The 21,837-nt window shown below is 35.2% G+C and overlaps 1 protein-coding gene across 3 annotated transcripts in view; it reads left to right on the top strand.

Moving 5' to 3' along the window:
• The window catches only part of LOC123546742 (serine/threonine-protein kinase 32A-like), a 130,527-nt gene that overhangs the window by 85,261 nt on the left and 23,429 nt on the right, over window positions 1-21,837 (top strand). For all 3 annotated transcript variants that reach the window (XM_045333255.2, XM_045333259.2, XM_045333258.2), the window contains 3 exons: window positions 12,528-12,583; window positions 13,106-13,270; window positions 16,204-16,364. In XM_045333255.2, the coding sequence (XP_045189190.1) occupies window positions 12,528-12,583; window positions 13,106-13,270; window positions 16,204-16,364 (382 nt within the window). The remainder of the gene's footprint in view (window positions 1-12,527; window positions 12,584-13,105; window positions 13,271-16,203; window positions 16,365-21,837) is intronic.

Here is a 21,837-nt window from a genome sequence, read left to right as displayed (position 1 = left end):
TTATGAAGCAAGAATATTACAAAATTTAAGTTTTCAAATTGCAGCCTAACTGCTCTCCACTTTTTAAACCAGATGAAAGAAGGCCATTACTGTTTGGAATACATACTGGATTACCATGGTTACAGTGCAAAATTCTTCACATTTTTTTGTTGTATATATTCACAATCTCATGACTTTATTTCATAGTAATTTATAACCTTGGTCCCTTGAGTCAAAGTTTCACAGAGGAGAGCAAAATTGAAATGGATGGTTTGAAGAAATTAATCTTGAAACTGTCTGAAATCTTTAGCCAGTAATTGATCCTCTGCCAAAACGTGGCAGCAATCTTTACACATTGATTGATTGCACGAGAGAAACGTTCTGCAAAATGTCCTTTTTTGTAACAAGAGATGATTTGGTGTTTGTGGCAGCTCATTAGTTTTAATATTTCCTGTGACATTTTTGTTCTGCCTTTTTCTGGAACAGACTGATTAAACACATAACAACGGTCTTTTCATTGAATATCTAGTTCAATACAAGCAGTGCTCCATCTCCGCTGAAATGAAAAATGGTTTGCAGATGTTAGTTTAACATTTTAGTGAACAGATTGAAAATGTGAATTTCCAGATGACATTAATTTGTTGCTGTGATGCTTTTGATGTTGCTAGAAATGCTGATAAAGCAGACTTTGAAACTTGACAGCAATGCATTAAGGAATAAAAGTTTTTTTGCATTAAGGTATTGGACCCCTAATAGTAATGTTTAAAAAATGGCATTTGCTTGGTATATTCTTAAAGTTGACCATGTTTCACACTGTGTTGCAAATTTTAAAAAAAAATTTACCATGCCGTTTTTTGTAAATTTTGTATAATTTATGGTATTTCCTCACGCTCAAGAAGCGACAAAATTCAGTGTGATGGCCACTACCTAAAACGTTTGCAGAGAATTCATTACAGCATTAATTTTGATAAAAGAAACATCAAACTATTGTTAAACAATTATAAAACACAAAATAAAACTGTAAAAATCATTTTTTCTAGGTTGCGTCAAGTAAACAGATTTAATGAGACAGAATTCTAACTCCAACATTGAAAAATTAAGGTCGAATCCTGTGGGTCTGTTTTGAACTTTGCTCACTTCATTCAAAAATAACCTTGGGGCAATAGTAAAACCTACCTGCATTTCTTCCACAATAAGTAATCTAAAGAATGAAGGCAAAATAGAGAACTTTTACCGCACGTAACTCAGAATTTTTAAAGATGTCTAACTCTACCCTTCCTGATTCAGAGGTAAATTCACATTGAACAGCAAAAAATCGCTTATAAAATGAAAATTTTGCACTTTTGTACAATACATCCATAATTAGTCTTGAAAGAAGTAAAAACTTATTAGGAAAAAAGGAAAACATGAAAAAAAAAATTTGGTCCCAGTGGGGTTTGAACCTACGCCCCCCTGAAAATTGCAGTCAAAGTAGGTTTATGGTACGAATAAAATACTCTTCAAAAAGGAAATACTCTATTACGGATCCAATACCTTAAGTGAATTATCTAAAAGTATATGTATTTCAGCAAAATCGTGTCCTTTAAATACTGGCAAAGACTACAATATTAAGAAGTCATGAACTTCAGTGGATGGCAAAGACTATTGCAATATTTGCAAATTGTGTCATTTAACACATGGCAAAGACTATATCATTACAAGAAATGGCCTTTAAAGGATGATGAATAGTATTGCAATATTTACGTCATATGCTTTAAAAGCTGACAAAGACTAAAGTACAATGTGTTCAAGTCATGTCCCTTAAAGCCATGCAAAGACTAAAAACTTCTGGTGAAGACTACAGCTGTGTTTACAAGTCATGTACTTTGAAGTCCTGCAAATGCTATAATTGCAGTATCACCAAGTCAGGACCTTTAAAAAAAATGAAAAAGTAGAAATTCTACAGGTTGCCTAACACCATAGAACTGGAATGTTGAAAATAAAGACTACAATATTTACAAGCCATGTCCTTTAAATGATACATTGCATTTAACTTAAAGGCCAGCAAAGATTATGCAATGCTTATAAGCCATGTCATTAAAAGGCTGGCAAAGACTATTGCATTTTTTATAAGCCATTTCATTTAAAGGCTGACAAAGACTATTGCAATGTTTGTAAACCATGTCATTTAAAGGCTGGCAAAGACTAGTGCAATGTTTATAAGCCATGTCATTAAAAGGCCAGCAAAGACCCTTGCATTGTTTATAAAACATTTATTTTAAAGGCTTGCAAAGACTATTGCAATGTTTATAAGTCATTTCATTTAAAGGCTTGCAAAGACTATTGCAATGTTTATAAAGCATTTCATTTAAAGGCTGGCAAAGACTGTTGCAATGTTTATAAGTCATTTCATTTAAAGGCTGGCAAAGACTGTTGCAGTGTTTGTAAACCATGTCATTTAAAGGCTTGCAAAGCTACCGCAATGTTCATAAGCCATTTTATTTAAAGGCCGGCAAAGACTATTGCATTGTTTATAAGCCATTTCATTTAAAGACTGGCAAAGACTATTCCATTGTTTATAAGCCATGTCATTAAAAGGCTGGCAAAGACTATTGCATTGTTTATAAGCCATTTCATTTAAAGGCCTGCAAAGACTATTGCATTGTTTATAAGCCATTTCATTAAAAGGCTGGCAAAGACTATTGCAATGTTTGTAAACCATTTAATTTAAAGGCTGGCTAAGACTATTGCATTGTTTATAAGCCATTTCATTTAAAGGCTAGCAAAGACTATTGCATTGTTTATAAGCCATTTCATTTAAAGGCTTGCAAAGACTATTGCATTGTTTATAAGCCATTTCATTTAAAAGCCAGCAAAGATTATTGCATTGTTTATAAGCCATTTCATTTAAAGACTGGCAAAGACTATTGCATTGTTTATAAGCCATGTCATTAAAAGGCTGCCAAAGACTATTGCATTGTTTATAAGCCATTTCATTTAAAGGCCGGCAAAGACTATTGCATTGTTTGTAAGCCATTTCATTAAAAGGCTGGCAAAGACTATTGCATTGTTTGTAAGCCATTTAATTTAAAGGCTGGCTAAGACTATTGCATTGTTTATAAGCCATTTAATTTAAAGGCTGGCTAAGACTATTGCATTGTTTATAAGCCATTTCATTTAAAGGCTGGCAAAGACTATTGTATTGTCCATAAGCCATTTCATTTAAAAGCTAGCAAAGATTATTGCATTGTTTATAAGCCATTTCATTTAAAGACTGGCAAAGACTATTGCATTGTTTATAAGCCATGTCATTAAAAGGCTGGCAAAGACTATTGCATTGTTTCTAACCCATTTCATTTAAAGGCCGGCAAAGACTATTGCATTGTTTGTAAGCCATTTCATTAAAAGGCCGGCAAAGACTATTGCATTGTTTGTAAACCATTTAATTTAAAGGCTGGCAAAGACTATTGCATTGTTTATAAGCCATTTCATTTAAAGGCTTGCAAAGACTATTGCATTGTTTATAAGCCATTTCATTTAAAAGCCAGCAAAGATTATTGCATTGTTTATCAGCCATTTCATTTAAAGACTGGCAAAGACTATTGCATTGTTTATAAGCCATGTCATTAAAAGGCTGGCAAAGACTATTGCATTGTTTATAAGCCATGTCATTAAAAGGCTGGCAAAGACTATTGCATTGTTTATAAGCCATTTCATTTAAAGGCTGGCAAAGACTATTGCATTGTTTAAAAGCCATTTCATTAAAAGGCTGGCAAAGACTATTGCATTGTCTGTAAACCATTTAAAGGCCAGCAAAGACTGTTGCATTGTTTATAAGCCATTTCATTTAAAGGCCGGCAAAGACTATTGCATTGTTTATAAGCCATTTCATTAAAAGGCTGGCAGAGACTATTGCAATGTTTGTAAACCATTTAATTTAAAGGCTGGCTAAGACTATTGCATTGTTTATAAGCCATTTCATTTACAGGCTAGGAAAGACTATTGCATTGTTTATAAGCCATTTCATTTAAAGACTGGCAAAGACTATTCCATTGTTTATAAGCCATGTCATTAAAGGGCTGGCAAAGACTATTGCATTGTTTATAAGCCATTTCATTTAAAGGCCTGCAAAGACTATTGCATTGTTTATAAGCCATTTCATTAAAAGGCTGGCAAAGACTATTGCAATGTTTGTAAACCATTTAATTTAAAGGCTGGCTAAGACTATTGCATTGTTTATAAGCCATTTCATTTAAAGGCTAGCAAAGACTATTGCATTGTTTATAAGCCATTTCATTTAAAGGCTTGCAAAGACTATTGCATTGTTTATAAGCCATTTCATTTAAAAGCCAGCAAAGATTATTGCATTGTTTATAAGCCATTTCATGTAAAGACTGGCAAAGACTATTGCATTGTTTATAAGCCATGTCATTAAAAGGCTGCCAAAGACTATTGCATTGTTTATAAGCCATTTCATTTAAAGGCCGGCAAAGACTATTGCATTGTTTATAAGCCATTTCATTAAAAGGCCAGCAAAGACTATTGCATTGTTTGTAAACCATTTAATTTAAATGCTGGCTAAGACTATTGCATTGTTTATAAGCCATTTCATTTAAAGGCTGGCAAAGACTATTGTATTGTCCATAAGCCATTTCATTTAAAAGCTAGCAAAGATTATTGCATTGTTTATAAGCCATTTCATTTAAAGACTGGCAAAGACTATTGCATTGTTTATAAGCCATGTCATTAAAAGGCTGGCAAAGACTATTGCATTGTTTATAAGCCATTTCATTTAAAGGCCGGCAAAGACTATTGCATTGTTTATAAGCCATTTCATTTAAAGACTGGCAAAGACTATTGCATTGTTTATAAGCCATGTCATTAAAAGGCTGGCAAAGACTATTGCATTGTTTCTAAGCCATTTCATTTAAAGGCCGGCAAAGACTATTGCATTGTTTGTAAGCCATTTCATTAAAAGGCTGGCAAAGACTATTGCATTGTTTGTAAACCATTTAATTTAAAGGCTGGCAAAGACTATTGCATCGTTTATAAGCCATTTCATTTAAAGGCTTGCAAAGACTATTGCATTGTTTATAAGCCATTTCATTTAAAAGCCAGCAAAGATTATTGCATTGTTTATCAGCCATTTCATTTAAAGACTGGCAAAGACTATTGCATTGTTTATAAGCCATGTCATTAAAAGGCTGGCAAAGACTATTGCATTGTTTATAAGCCATGTCATTAAAAGGCTGGCAAAGACTATTGCATTGTTTATAAGCCATTTCATTTAAAGGCTGGCAAAGACTATTGCATTGTTTAAAAGCCATTTTATTAAAAGGCTGGCAAAGACTATTGCATTGTCTGTAAACCATTTAAAGGCCAGCAAAGACTATTGCATTGTTTATAAGCCATTTCATTTAAAGGCCGGCAAAGACTATTGCATTGTTTATAAGCCATTTCATTAAAAGGCTGGCAAAGACTATTGCAATGTTTGTAAACCATTTAATTTAAAGGCTGGCTAAGACTATTGCATTGTTTATAAGCCATTTCATTTACAGGCTAGGAAAGACTATTGCATTGTTTATAAGCCATTTCATTTAAAGGCTGCAAAGACTATTGCATTGTTTATAAGCCATTTCATTTAAAAGCCAGCAAAGATTATTGCATTGTTTATAAGCCATTTCATTTAAAGACTGGCAAAGACTATTGCATTGTTTATAAGCCATGTCATTAAAAGGCTGCCAAAGACTATTGCATTGTTTATAAGCCATTTCATTTAAAGGCCGGCAAAGACTATTGCATTGTTTGTAAGCCATTTCATTAAAAGGCTGGCAAAGACTATTGTATTGTTTGTAAACCATTTAATTTAAAGGCTGGCTAAGACTATTGCATTGTTTATAAGCCATTTCATTTAAAGGCTGGCAAAGACTATTGTATTGTCCATAAGCCATTTCATTTAAAAGCTAGCAAAGATTATTGCATTGTTTATAAGCCATTTCATTTAAAGACTGGCAAAGACTATTGCATTGTTTATAAGCCATGTCATTAAAAGGCTGGCAAAGACTATTGCATTGTTTATAAGCCATTTCATTTAAAGGCCGGCAAAGACTATTGCATTGTTTATAAGCCATTTCATTTAAAGACCGGCAAAGACTATTGCATTGTTTGTAAGCCATGTCATTAAAAGGCCGGCAAAGACTATTGCATTGTTTGTAAGCCATTTCATTTAAAGGCCGGCAAAGACTATTGCATTGTTTGTAAGCCATTTCATTAAAAGGCCGGCAAAGACTATTGCATTGTTTGTAAACCATTTAATTTAAAGGCTGGCAAAGACTATTGCATTGTTTATAAGCCATTTCATTTAAAGGCTGGCAAAGACTATTGCATTGTTTATAAGCCATTTCATTTAAAAGCCAGCAAAGATTATTGCATTGTTTATTAGCCATTTCATTTAAAGGCCAGCAAAGACTATTGCAATGTTTGTAAACCATTTCATTTAAAGGCTGGCAAAGACTGTTGCATTGTTTATAAGCCATTTCATTTAAAGGCTGGCAAAGACTTTTGCACTGTCCTTGAAGCCATTTCATTTAAAGGCTGGCAAAGACTATTACATTTTTATAAGCCATTTCATTTGAAGGCTGGCAAAGACTATTTTATTTTTTATAAGATATTTCATTTAAAGACTGGCAAAGACTATTACATTTTTATAAGCCATTTCATTTAAAGGCCAGCAAAGACTAATGCATTGTTTATAAGCCTTTTCATTTAAAGGCTTGCAAAGACTATTGCATTGTTTATAAGCCATTTCATTTAAAGGCTGGCAAAGACTATTCCATTTATTATAAACCATTTAATTTAAAAGCTGACAAAGACTATTGCATTGTTTATAAGCCATTTTATTTATAGGCTGGCAAAGACTATTGCATTTTTTATAAGCCATTTCATTTAAAGGCCCACAAAGACTATTGCATTGTTTATAAGCCATTTAATCTAAAGGCTGGCAAAGACTATTAATATGTTTGTAAACCATTTAATTTAAAGGCTGGCAAAGACTATTGCATTGTTTATAAGCCATTTCATTTAAAGGCTGGCAAAGACTATTGCATTGCATTGTTTATAATCCATTTCATTTAAAGGCTGGCAACGACTATTGCAATGTCCATAAGCCATTTCATTTAAAGGCTGGCAAAGACTATTACATTTTTTATAAGCCATTTCATTTAAAGGCTAGCAAAGACTATTGCATTGTTTATAAGACATTTCATTTAAAGGCTGGCAAAGACTATTGCATTGTTTTTAAGCCATTTTATTTAAAGGCTCGCAAAGGCTTTTGCAATGTCCATAAGCCATTTCAATTAAAGGCTGGCAAAGACTATTGGATAGTCTATAGGCCATTTCGTTTAAAGTCTGGCAAAGACTATTGCAATGTTTATAAGCCATTTCATTTAAAGGCTGGCAAAGACTATTGCAATGTTTGTAAACCATTTAATTTAATGGCTGGCAATGACTATTGCAATGTCCATCAGCCGTTTCATTTAAAGGTTGACAAGGACTGTTGCATTGTTTATAAGCCATTTCATTTAAAGGCCGGCAAAGACTATTGCAATGTTTATAAGCCATTTCATTTAAAGGCTGGCAAAGACTATTGCAATGTCCATAAGCCATTTCATTTAAAGGCTGGCAAAGACTATTGCATTGTTTATAAACCATTTCATTTTAAGGCTGGCAAAGTATTGCATTGTTTATAAGCCATTTCATTTTAAGGCTGGCAAAGACTATTGCAATGTTTATAAGCCATTTCATTTAAAGGCTGGCAAAGACTATTGCAATGTCCATAAGCCATTTTATTTAAAGGCCGGCAAAGACTGTTCACATTGTTTATAAGCCATTTCATTTTAAGGCCGGCAAAGACTATTACATAGCCTATAAGCCATTTCATTTAAAGGCTGGCAAAGACTGTTGCATTGTTTATAAGCCATTAAATTTAAAGGCTGGCGAAGACTATTGCAATGCCTGTAAGCCATTTCATTGAAAGGCTGGCAAGATCTATTGCAATGTTTATAAACCATTTAATTTAAAGGCTGGCAAAAACTATTACATTTTTATAAGCCATTTCATTTAAAGGCCAGCAAAGACTATTGCATTGTTTATAAGCCATGTCATTAAAGGGCTGGAAAAGACTATTGCATTGTTTATAAGCCATTTCATTTAAAGGCTGGCAAAGACTATTGTAATGTTTGTAAACCATGTCATTTAAAGGCTGGCAAAGACTATTGCAATGTATGTAAGCCATTTCATTTAAAGGCTGGCAAAGACTATTGCATTGTTTATAAACCATTTCATTTAAAGGCTGGCAAAGACTACTGCATTGTTTATAAGCCATTTCATTTAAAGGCCGGCAAAAACTATTGCATTGTTTATAAGCCATTTAATTTAAAGGCTTGCAAAGACTATTGCATTGTTTATAAGCCATTTCATTTAAAGGCTGACAAAGACTATTGCAATGTTTGAAAGCTATTTCATTTAAAGGCTGGCAAAGACTATTGTTATGTTTGTAAACCATGTCATTTAAAGGCTGGCAAAGACTATTGCAATGTATGTAAGGCATTTCATTTAAAGGCTGGCAAAGACTTTTGCATTGTTTATAAACTATTTCATTTAAAGGCTGGCAAAGACTATTGTAATGTTTGTAAACCATGTCATTTAAAGGCTGGCAAAGACTATTACAATGTATGTAAGGCATTTCATTTAAAGGCTGGCAAAGACTTTTGCATTGTTTATAAACCATTTCATTTAAATGCTGGCAAGGACTATTGCATTGTGTATAAACCATTTAATTTAAAGGCCGGCAAAGACCATTGCATTGTTTATAAGGCATTCATTTAAAGGCTGGCAAAGACCATTGCATTGTTTATAAGCCATGTCATTTAAAGGCTGGCAAAGACTATTGCAATGTTCATAAGCCATTTCATTTAAAGGCTGGCAAAGACTATTGCATTGTTTATAAGCCATTTCATTTAAAGGCCGGCAAAAACTATTGCATTGTTTATAAGCCATTTAATTTAAAGGCTTGCAAAGACTATTGCATTGTTTATAAGCCATTTCATTTAAAGGCTGGCAAAGACTATTGCAATGTTTGAAAGCTATTTCATTTAAAGGCTGGCAAAGACTATTGTAATGTTTGTAAACCATGTCATTTAAAGGCTGGCAAAGACTATTGCAATGTATGTAAGGCATTTCATTTAAAGGCTGGCAAAGACTTTTGCATTGTTTATAAGCCATTTCATTTAAAGGCTGGCAAAGACTATTGCATTGTGTATAAACCATTTAATTTAAAGGCCGGCAAAGACCATTGCATTGTTTATAAGGCATTCATTTAAAGGCTGGCAAAGACCATTGCATTGTTTATAAGCCATGTCATTTAAAGGCTGGCAAAGACTATTGCAATGTTCATAAGCCATTTCATTTAAAGGCTGGCAAAGACTGTTGTAATGTTTGTAAACCATGTCATTTAAAGGCTCGCAAAGACTATCGCAATGTTAGTAAGCCATTTCATTTATAGGCTGGCAAAGACTATTACAATGTTCATAAGCCATTACAATATTTACTGATGGTATCCTTTAAAAGCTGATGAAGCCTGTGCCAATATTTGCAATCAAAAACATGGTAAGAAATTGATATGTGAAGTATACTTTTAAGTATGTTCCTTATATTGTCATCCTTTTTGTGATGTTTGTTTGACTGTTAATCCAGTTAGTGATTATTAGATGGATATTTGCAAAAGTCTGGTTGCCATAACAACCAAAATGTGAGACTGATTAACAGAATTCAAAATGATACGAAATTAATAATTCTGTGCTACTTTACCAAAATGGCTAAAGGGTACTTTGTCGCTAGAGAGCAGAGATCACTTTTCAATATATCTGTATATATCTATGTATTTATGCCCCCACACATTTATGTAGGGCGCATATAGTGTTGCTTCTGTCCGTCCGTATGTACGTCCAGTTATATTGTGTGTCCAACTCCTCCCACACTATTAGCCTAATTTGCTTCAAACTTACACAGACGAATGAGCTTGATGTGAAGATGACCATAAAGGAAGGAATTTTTCTGTGACTATTTTTAGCTCACCTGTCACAAAGTGACAAGGTGAGCTTTTGTGATCGCGCGGTGTCCGTCAGTCCGTGCGTCCGTAAACTTTTGCTTGTGACCACTCTAGAGGTAACATTTTTCATGGGATCTTTATGAAAGTTGGTCAGAATGTTCACCTTGATGTTATCTAGGTCAAGTTCGAAACTGGGTCACGTGCCATCAAAAAGTAGGTCAGTAGGTCTAAAAATAGAAAAACCTTGTGACCTCTCTAGAGGCCATAATTTTGAATGGATCTTCATGAAAATTGGTCAGAATGTTCATCTTGATGATATCTAGGTCAAGTTCGAAACTGGGTCACGTGCGGTCAAAAACTAGGTCAGTAGGTCTAAAAATAGAAAAACCTTGTGATGTCTCTAGAGGCCATATATTTCACAAGATCTTCATGAAAGTTGGTCAGAACGTTCACCTTGATAATATCTAGGTCAAGTTCGAAACTGGGTCACGTGCCTTCAAAAACTAGGTCAGTAGGTCAAATAATAGAAAAACCTTGTGACCTCTCTAAAGGCCATATTTTTTATGGGATCTGTATGAAAGTTGGTTTAAATGTTCATCTTGATGATATCTAGGTCAGGTTCAAAACTGGGTCACGTGCGGTCAAAAACTAGGTTAGTAGGTCTAAAAATAGAAAAACCTTGTGACCTCTCGAGAGGCCATATATTTCATGAAATCTTCATGAAAATTTGTCAGAATGTTCACCTTGATGATATCTAAGTCAGGATCGAAAGTGGGTCACGTGCCTTCAAAAACTAGGTCAGTAGGTCAAATAATAGAAAAACCTTGTGACCTCTCTAGAGGCCATATTTTCCATGGGATCTGTATGAAAGTTGGTCTGAATGTTCATCTTGATGATATCTAGGTCTAGTTTGAAAGTGGGTCACGTGCCATCATAAACTAGGTCAGTAGGTCAAATAGTAGAAAAACTTTGTGACCTCTCTAAAGGCCATATTTTTCAATGGATCTTCATGAAAGTTGGTCTGAATGTTCATCTTGATGATATCTAGGTCAAGTTCGAAACAGGGTCATGTGCTGTCAAAAACTAGGTCAGTAGGTCTAAAAATAGAAAAACTTTGTGACCTCTCTAGAGGCCATACTTGTGAATGGATCTCCATAAAAATTGGTCAGAATGTTCATCTTGATGATATCTAGGTCAAGTTCGAAAGTGGGTCACGTGCATCAAAAAGTAGGTCAGTAGGTCAAATAATGAAAAAACGTTGTGACCTCTCTAGAGGCCATATTTTTCATGGGATCTGTATGAAAGTTGGTCTGAATGTTTATCTTGATGATATCTAGGTCAAGTTTGAAACTGTGATCAAAAACTATGTCAGTAGGTCTTGAAATAGAAAAACCTTGTGACCTCTCTAGAGGCCATACCCTTGAATGGATCTTCATGAAAATTGGTCAGAATGTTCACCTTGATGATATCTAGGTCAAGTTTGAAACTGGGTCACATGCCTTAAAAAATTAGGTCAATAGGTCAAATAATAGAAAAACCTTGTGACCTCTCTAGAGACCATATTTTTCAATGGATCTTCATGAAAATTGGTCAGAATTTTTATCTTGATAATACCTAGGTCAAGTTCAAAACTGGGTCACATGAGCTCAAAAACTAGGTCACTATGTGAAATAATAGAAAAAACGACATGATACTCAAAACTGGATCATGTGGGAAGAGGTGAGCGATTCAGGACCATCATGGTCCTCTTGTTATCACTGTTATGGATCTTTGTGCCCATTACTCCTTCCACACTATTAGCCTGATTTGCTTCAAACTTTCTCAGCTGAACAAGCTTGATGTGCAGATGACCACAAAAAGGGATTTTTTCTGTGACTATTTTTACCTCAATTATGGCCCTTTGAAAGTTTTTGTTATATTGAATATAGAGAAAAATCTTGTGTTTTCCAGCTCCTCCCACACTATTAGCCAGATTTGCTTCAAACTTTCACAGATGAACAACTTTGTGCAGATGACAATAAAGGAAGGGATTATTTTCTGTGAATATTTTTACTGCATTTATGGCCCTTTGATAGTTTTTGCTATCAGTATAATGTGGGGGCATCCATGTCCTATGGACCAAATTCTAGTTTAATAAGGTGGGTTGGGTGTTTATGAGGAAGAGGACATTAATTAGGAAAGATACAGTATCTGGAATGGCCAAAGCAGCAAAAGGTTTAATGTTTCAGCACAGCAATCTTTCATAATTATTGTGAAATCCATTCATTTAATCTTTTAAATTTTAAAGCAACAAATTTTAGTCTGGAGGAAATAGCTGTTTTGATGGGAGGCACAAAATGCATTTAAAAAAAAAAATCACAGTTTATTAGAAGTTATAAAAACAAATTTATTTTTCAAAAGCCAGACTTATCTCTTTAAGAATATTTCAGTTATTTTCAACCTGTTTCTATTCTCGTTTCAGTGAATTTTGACCACTTCCTGATATTACGTGCAATCGGCAAAGGCAGCTTTGGGAAGGTAATATCAACTTGAGCATTAATCATGACATAATAAACAGCTTTGTCACCTTGCAAACTCATCAGCTTGCAGAAAACCATAAAAGATGGTTGCATTATCCATTTCCTCTTGGCTATCAATCTTTCCTACTCAAACATCTCTTTCAATGAGCTAAGCCAGAATTAATGTAATAGGACCTTTATGAATATTTAGATTTGATTGCACAGCTCTACAGTTTTTGTCCATTTGTAAAATTTGATGAACACTTATGGGGAAAATAGCTCTTTGGGGATTCTCTGAAATGTTGAAACCAGAGAGGATGTCAATTTAAGTGTTGTAAGAATAATGTTATTATTATTGCAGGTGTAATTAAATACTGTTTATTTACTTGTTTACATGTAAAAAAGAAAAAGCTCAAAGTTATTTTGAGAGCAGCCCCATCCTTTACCAAGAAATTATGTACCTACTTGAGTCAGTTGAGTGGTATCTCTTGTTCAGAATAAAATGTCATTTTGCAGTGTTAAAATGGAAAATATTTTGCAGGTGTGTATAGTCCAGAAGAGAGATTCAAAGAAGATGTATGCGATGAAGTACATGAATAAAGCAATGTGTGTGAAGAATGAAGCCGTGAGAAACGTTCTGAAAGAGGTGGAGATACTGACAAACCTAGACCATCCATTTCTCGTCAATCTTTGGTTTACATTTCAGGTAAAGTTACAGGCTTTTGTCAGTAATTTCATCAATTTAGCCTGCTAAATTTCTATATTGGACTGGTCCATCTTCAGTTTGGGCAGTACCACTTATCATTTGAAGGGGTGTTCACTGAAAATTTACTAACTGAATAGCGAACATTGCAGACCATGATCCGTGCAGGCTTATCTTGGTCTGCACTGGTCGCAAAGGCACAACCAATTGCCGCCAGCAGGCTAAAGGCTAATTATTACCTTGCCATGGAACTATTAATGTCTGCTTCTTTATTCTTGCAGTTGTAAAATCTATTTTGGCCACTTTCAGTAGCATGGCTGACTCTGAGATCTAGGATTTGGCCTGCTTATATTTTCATGAGCATTGTTTACTGGATTCTTTAGTGGGCCAGATAATATCTGAAAACATATATCCAAGGTGTACAACAGTTACTGGTTACTTCATTTGTGGAGTGTTCAACTACTTACTTCCTTTTTGAGGTGTTCAATTATTTACTTTCTCTTTACGTTGTTCAACTAGTCGCTTTTTAGCTCACCTGTCACAAAGTGACAAGGTGAGCTTTTGTGATCGCGTGGCGTCCGTCATCAGTGCGTAAACTTTTGCTTGTGACCACTCTAGAGGTCACATTTTTCATGGGATCTTTATGAAAGTTGGTCAGAATGTTCATCTTGATGATATCTAGGTCAAGTTGGAAACTGGGTCACGTGCGGTCAAAAACTAGGTCAGTAGATCTAAAAATAGAAAAACCTTGTGACCTCTCTAGAGGCCATATTTTTCATGAAATCTTCATGAAAATTGGTCAGAATGTTCACCTTGATGATATCTAGATCAAATTCGAAACTGGGTCACGTGGGGTCAAAAACTAGGTCAGTAGGCCTAAAAATAGAAAAACCTTGTGACCTCTCTAGAGGCCATATTTCTCAATGGATCTTCATGAAAATTGGCCAGAATGTTTATCTTGATGATATCTAGGTTAAGTTCGAAACTGGGTCACGTGGGGTCAAAAACTAGGTCAGTAGATCTAAAAATAGAAAAACCTTGTGACCTCTCTAGAGGCCATATTTTTCATGAGATCTTCATGAATATTGGTGAGAATGTTCACCTTGATTATATCTAGGCCAAGTTTAAAAGTGGGTCACGTGCCTTCAAAAACTAGGTCATTAGGTCAAATAATAGAAAAACCTTGTGACCTCTCTAAAGGTCATATTTTTAGCTCACCTCTGTCACTAAGTGACAAGGTGAGCTTTTTTGATCGTGTGGCGTCCGTGCGTAAACTTTTGCTTGTGACCACTCTAGAGGTCACATTTTTCATGGGATATTTATGAAAGTTGGTCAGAATGTTCATCTTGATGATATCTAGGACAAGTTGGAAACTGGGTCACGTGCGGTCAAAAACTAGGTCAGTAGATCTAAAAATAAAAAAACCTTGTGACCTCTCTAGAGGCCATATTTTTCATGAAATCTTCATGAAAATTGGTCAGAATGTTCACCTTGATGATATCTAGATCAAATTCGAAACTGGGTTACGTGGGGTCAAAAACTAGGTCAGTAGGCCTAAAAATAGAAAAACCTTGTGACCTCTCTAGAGGCCATATTTCTCAATGGATCTTCATGAAAATTGGCCAGAATGTTTATCTTGATGATATCTAGGTTAAGTTCGAAACTGGGTCACGTGGGGTCAAAAACTAGGTCAGTAGATCTAAAAATAGAAAAACCTTGTGACCTCTCTAGAGGCCATATTTTTTATGAGATCTTCATGAATATTGGTCAGAATGTTCACCTTGATGATATCTAGGTTAAGTTCGAAACTGGGTCACGTGGGATCAAAAACTAGGTCAGTAGGTCTAAAAATAGAAAAACCTTGTGACCTCTCTAGAGGCCATATTTCTCAATGGATCTTCATGAATATTGGTCAGAATGATCACCTTGATGATATCTAGGTCAAGTTTGAAACTGGGTCACGTGCGGTCAAAAACTAGGTCAGTAGGTCTGAAAATAGAAAAACTTTGTGACCTCTCTAGGGGCCATATTTTTCCTGGGATCTTTATGAAAATTGGTCAGAATGTTCATCTTGATAATATCTAGGTCAAGTTCGAAACTGGGTTACGTGCGTTCAATAACTAGGTCAGTAGGTCTAAAAATAGAAAAACCTTGTGACCTTTTTAGAGGCCATATTTTTCAAGAGATCTTCATGAAAATTGGTCAGAATGTTCACCTTGATGATATCTAGGTCAAGTTCGAAACTGGGTCACGTGCGGTCAAAAACTAGGTCACTAGGTCTAAAAATAGAAAAACCTTGTGATGTCTCTAGAGGCCACATTTCTCAATGGATCTTCAGGAAAATTGGTGAGAATGTTCAGCTTGATGATATCTAGGTCAGGTTCATAACTGGGTCATGTGCGGTCAAAAACTAGGTCAGTAGGTTGAAAAATAGAAAAACCTTGTGACCTCTCTAGAGGCCATATTTTTCACGAGATCTTCATGAAAATTGGTGAGAATGTTCATCTTGATGATATCTAGGTCAAGTTTAAAAGTGGGTCACGTGCCTACAAAAACTAGGTCATTAGGTCAAATAATAGAAAAACCTTGTGACCTCTCTAGAGGTCATATTTTTCAATGGATCTTCATGAAAATTGGTCAGAATTTTTTATCTTGATGATATCTAGGTCACATGTGCTCAAAAACTAGGTCACTATGTCAAATAATAGAAATAACGACGTTGTACTCAGTTCAACACTGGGTCATGTGGGGATAGGTGATCGATTCAGGACCATCATGGTCCTCTTGTTTGTTAGGTGTTAAACATATTACTTTTTTGTGTGAGTTGCTCAACTAATTACTTTCTTTGTGTGTTCAACTAATTTTTATATTCATTTGCCAGAATTTTCAAAATTGCTGCAGACTCACCTTGTTCTACTGTAAATTTCTATTTTTAGGATGAGGAGGACATGTTTATGGTTGTGGATCTCCTGCTGGGTGGAGATCTAAGGTACCACATTCAGCAAGAAAGTCAGTTTAACGAGGACAGAGTGAAGCTGTATATTGCTGAGATATCTTTGGCTTTAGATTACCTGCAGTCTAAACATATTATACACAGGTAAGGGTTTCTCTCATATCACATAACATTGTTTATGACTGAAAAATTGTTTAAAAAACTGTAAACCAGAATGCATGCACACATTAACCCCCCCTCCCCCTCGCCCTCCCCACTCCCCACTAAGAAGATAATTTATTTTATTTTGATCGTGTTGGTTGGTTGATTGATTGACCTTTCTGCCCCACTATAGGTCAGTTGGTTTCTGATCAGTAGTTGGAAAACTTGGTCCTACAGTTGTCAAATTACATAGAGTGGTTATCTGTGGTCAGCAGATGACCCATATTGCTTTAGGGTCAATAGGTCATGTCAATAGGTCTATGACAAGTTTTTTTTCAAACTCATTATTGCAGCTCTTTGAGCTATCACCAACTAAAAAAACTTTGTAGACTATGTTTATATCGTAAGGTGATCGCTGTCATTTTGAAGATCAGGATCTGAAGGGTCATAGTGAAATTTATCTTAAATCATTATCTAGAGAGCCCTTTGTCAAGCTCCTAAGAAATACAGCATCCAAGGGTGATGCTGATATAAGGCTGTGCATTGTAATAAATTAGGGATGTAGTGAATGTAAAACTCTGGACTTTTGTTTTATTTAGCTTTCACTAGCTCTCAACCCAACTTATCTGTTGCAGAGTTAATTTGCTAGTTTGCCATTAGCATTCAGGTTTAAAATTTGTTGTAAAATGAAGAATGTTTCTGGAACTTTACCATTTTATAAACTTCCAAGATATATCAAATTTGAAACATGACAACTACATAGTCACTATAATGTACTAATTTGTTGCGATAAAAAATTCTTTCTGATGAGCCTTCAGTCTGTTTACAATGAAATCAACTGCATCCCTTGATGTCACTTCCAGTGCACCCTCTGCTGATGTCACTTCCTGCATGATGCCTGGTGTCAGTTCTAGGGTAGCTGCTAATGTTATTTTCTGTGTACCTACTAAAGCCACTTAAAGTGCATCCACAAAGGTCACTTTCTGTATATCTGCTGATATCAATCTCTTAGCAGATACGGATGTCACTTTCTGTACATCAACTGATACCACTTACTGTGCATCCTTAGTATCACTTCATGTGGGCCCTCTGTTGTCACTTCCTTTATATCTGCTGATGTCAGTTTCTATGCAAATATTGTTGCCAATTTCTGTGCCTCCACTGATATCCTGTTCTGTGCCTCCACTGATATCCTGTTCTGTGCCTCCACTGATATCCTGTTCTGTGCCTCCACTGATATCCTGTTCTGTGCCTCCACTGACATCCTGTTCTCTGCCTCCACTGACATCCTGTTCTCTGCCTCCACTGACATCCTGCTGTCTGCATCCACTGATATCCTGTTCTCTGCATCCACTGATATCCTGTTCTCTGCATCCACTGATATGCTGTTCTATGCCTCCACTGATATCCTGCTCTCTGCATCCACTGATATCCTGTTCTATGCCTCCACTGATATTATGTTCTGTGCATCAACTGGTATCTTGTTCTCTGCATCCACTGATATCCTGTTCTCTACCTCGACTGATATTCTGCTCTCTGCCTCCACTGATATTATGTTCTGTGCATCCAAACCTTTATGTGCATTCACAGATGATACTTTTTTGGCAACTAGTGATGTAGTTTTCAGTGCATCCACTGTTGTCATTTCCTTTTCATTCAGTGATGTCACTTTTTGTTGATCTACTAATATCCCTTTCAGTGCATCCGCTGATTTCACTTTCTTTGCATCCACTGATGACACCTCCTGTGGGTCTACTGATATCACTTTGTGCATCCACTGATGACACCTCCTGTTGGTCTACTGATGTCACTTTGTATATCCAGTGATGTCACTTTTGTGTATTTCTATGATGTCACTAAAAGTACATCCACGCTGATATCACTTTGTGTGTATCCACTTCATGTTCACCTTATAATCTTACTTTCTGCTACAGTATTACAGACTTATTTATTACTTTCTAGATTAAATGGAATATATCAATAACATTTTTAGGGGCTAAATTCTTTGAAAACAGCTCTATTTCAGAGATAAGGATAAACAAAAATCATTGTAATTTCAAACCTTAAAAGGAAATGTCAAACAGTTTCCTGACATGAACTTTTTTTAAATATTTTATTGTTGAGAAACATTTCCCTGCAATCACACACTAACAGTGGCATTAAGATGCATAAATGGATCTCCTTTAAAATGAAAAGAGAGATAGTTATTTCTTTGTGCAGAACATTAACAATAAAAGAGCAATACTTTTTGCAAATCTGAAAAGCTGCATTTCCATAGCAAACTAATGGAGAAAATCACAATTATAAAGTTGCAGACAAACAAAAAGGGATGGAGGTAACACTGTATGCATGCGAAAGAACAGACAAAATGGTAATATAAACTTGTAAGTTAGAGAAACACTTTGGCATGGTGAATTATATAGCGTAAGAAGTTTTAGAGGTGGAGGTAGCTGTGTTTGTGGCAAGCAAGTCTCACATTTACCCTTGAATTAAGTTAATTCAACTTGTTCAAAAAAGAGAGCATAAATAATATTTTTTTCTTCAGAGCTTATCTCTAAATTGAATGACAAAAGCACTCAGTTGTATCATAATAAAGCAAACAGTGGATAAAAGATGGTTTCGGAATAAGACTTGGGGATAGGGAAGGATGTTGTCAACAAAAAATGTTTTGGAGAAATGGAATAAAGAAATTGTCATTTCCAGAATATTGTAATTTTCCAGGATTCTTAATTCTGTTTTCTTTCCTGCTATATCAGTACTGATATATATGGACGAGTTTGCAGACAAAAGGCTTCTGTACATTGAACTATTAGGAACAGGTTATGATTGCACTTTCAGTGTCTTCCTTTGTGTTATACCACAGTTAACCTGCGATTTAATTGGTGAAAAATTGTTTAACAGAGGAAAATTACTGTAGACACTGCTTAGGCTTTAAAGCTGAGGTCATCGGTTAGTTGATTGACCCATTATGACCAAGTAATGGGTTAAAAATAAGTCAAATGTTCAAAAAAATTTGTTTAGAAATTTTACAAAACTTTTTTAAGGAGATGTTGCTTATTATGCTTACAGAGGTGTCCGGAAAAAAATTTAACAATCTGTTCACAAATAATGTCCAAATTTATTTGTTTATTTCTGGTGATACCTCATCAAAATCATTTTTTACAATAAATTAAGAAGTAATCAAGATATTTTGAAAATTTAAAAAAAAATTATTCCCACCTTTAAAGTTCTTTAGTCTAAGAATGAAATATTATATCAGTGGTACTTCCCTACAATTGAAGAGAAATTACAGAAAAAAACTTGTTATGAAAAACATTGATCAAACATATGTTGCCTGTCTGTCTGTCCACTTTTGGTCTGATTTTTTTTTTTTGGACTAGCTATATATCTGTAAAATTGCGATTGTTTATGGATTGTTTACTGTCTAAGTAAAATAATCGGAGAGAAGTTCATGTGAATCCAGTGTCAATTAAGCAAAATGTTTGTGAGTTTCCAAGTTAGCATGACTTGTCACAATTTTTAGCTTGGTCTGTATCCAGAGGCACTCGAATTATTGTACCTTAAATACTCCACCGGGAGCAATCTGTTCAACACCAAATTCGCAGATACATTCCTTCCCTATTGAAATGTAAGTTAATGATACTTATTTGTCTGGTGAAAAACACATTTTGTCTTTACTAAGAAAATTTAATTTAAAGGTTAATATTAGGAAAATTCAGTGAAAAAAAAAATTAATCAGTTGAAGAAGTTAGGTTGTGTTGAATGTAGCATATTATGCCCTCCACCTCTGACTCATGTGGGGAAGTTGGCAGTTACTTGCGGAGAACAGGTTTGTACTGGTACAGAATCCAGGAATACTGGTTAGGTTTAACTGCCTGCCGGTACATGACTGAAATACTGTTGAAAAACAGCATTAAACCCAAAACAAACAAATAAGCATATTATACTTAAAAATCCATGACTGTCACACGGGACTTCTAGTAATTTCCTTTGATTTTGTATTGTGTCATGAAATTAAATCCTAAAGAAAAAAATCTTTTTTTTTAATCTTTAAACTCTGAAATCCACAAATTTAAGTCAACGTCATGCAATTTTTTGCCGACAAAATCAAACAATGTCACAGAATTAAAAAGTGTCACAAAGACTTCATAAAATTATGCAAATCTTCTGGGAAAGTTGTAATTTTGGGAGAGCTTCATGCAAAAAATTATATGATAGCACTGTTAGTACTTACTTTGTGACAACATTGCACTTTATCCATCTTGACATGTGATGTTTATTAGTTAAGCTAGAATCACACTGCCATCCATGCCGATGAGTTCTGGATTCCCATCCCCAGATTGCTCTGGATGTGTAAGACAAAAAAAAGTGTTTTGCGAATTTGTTACGTTATAAATCTCTAATGCAATCGTAACAGAACCTAAATTAACCTTATTAGAACCGGAATAAAACCGTTATAGCTCATATTTTTGACCTTCGTGATTGTCTGCTGGACTTTTACGATCTTTTCAGGACTGTTATGGATCTGTTACGCATTCCTTATGGAAATTATATATTATCCATGGCAAAAGTTTGAGCATGTTCAAAACTTGGCATCGTTTCCCCCGGATGCCCCCGATTTCTGAACAGATACACCAGATGACTTGCAAATGAATTAGGAGTTTGACGGATGCGTTACAGATGCTATCCAGAACTCATCCACAAGCCCATCCGGGGCAGTGTGATTCTAGCTTTAAACATGAAACTATGCTTCTAGAGAGTTTAGGCCATACGAAGAAGAAAATGCGCTATCATCTGGGTTTGCTATTGCTAAGTTGTGACAAGTAGCAAAAATCCTTTCAGAAAGTATTCCTAACTCCAGTGAAATAATACCAAATTATACATCTGCAGAAAGTATATAGGCCTACCCATCTAGAGACACCCTGTAACTTTCTTATCTCAGTGTTAAAGTTGGTACAATTTTTCCTGAGTATGATCAGTGCTACGGTGTTTTATGGCTTCCTGTATTAAAGAGCATGATTTGACTTTCTGATATTGGTTAAATCCGAACTGGTTCTGTGCAGTCTGATCATGATCTGTACTGTTAGCCGTTCAGTCTGTATCTTTTGGTGAGCCCCCCTATTAACAGCTAATGGTACTATCCAAATTAAAAGATGGACAAGTTCATTATAGAAATTAAGCAGGGTAAGGGTTAACCCAACCAATGTTCCTGGATTCGGTACTGGCTTGTTCTCTGCAAACTAGCTTCTCCATGTGACTCACATGTGGAGGACAGACAACTTCAGACTTGCTGTTTGCTTGAAAAGAACTTACTCTCAGCCTTGGGAGACAAACTTGCAATCTCTTGATTTCTAGTCCTGCCATCTTCATGAACTAATAGGCGTGCCTGATTAAAAAATGTCATATCTGTATTTTGATAACCTTGTTAGGGATTGTACAGAGGATAATAATCTTCTGTTACATTTATTAAGTATGA

The sequence above is a fragment of the Mercenaria mercenaria genome, chromosome 9, assembly GCF_021730395.1.
Source record: "Mercenaria mercenaria strain notata chromosome 9, MADL_Memer_1, whole genome shotgun sequence".
In the NCBI taxonomy this organism is placed as follows: Eukaryota; Metazoa; Mollusca; class Bivalvia; order Venerida; family Veneridae; genus Mercenaria; species Mercenaria mercenaria.
This window is presented reverse-complemented; position numbering and strand designations above follow the sequence as displayed.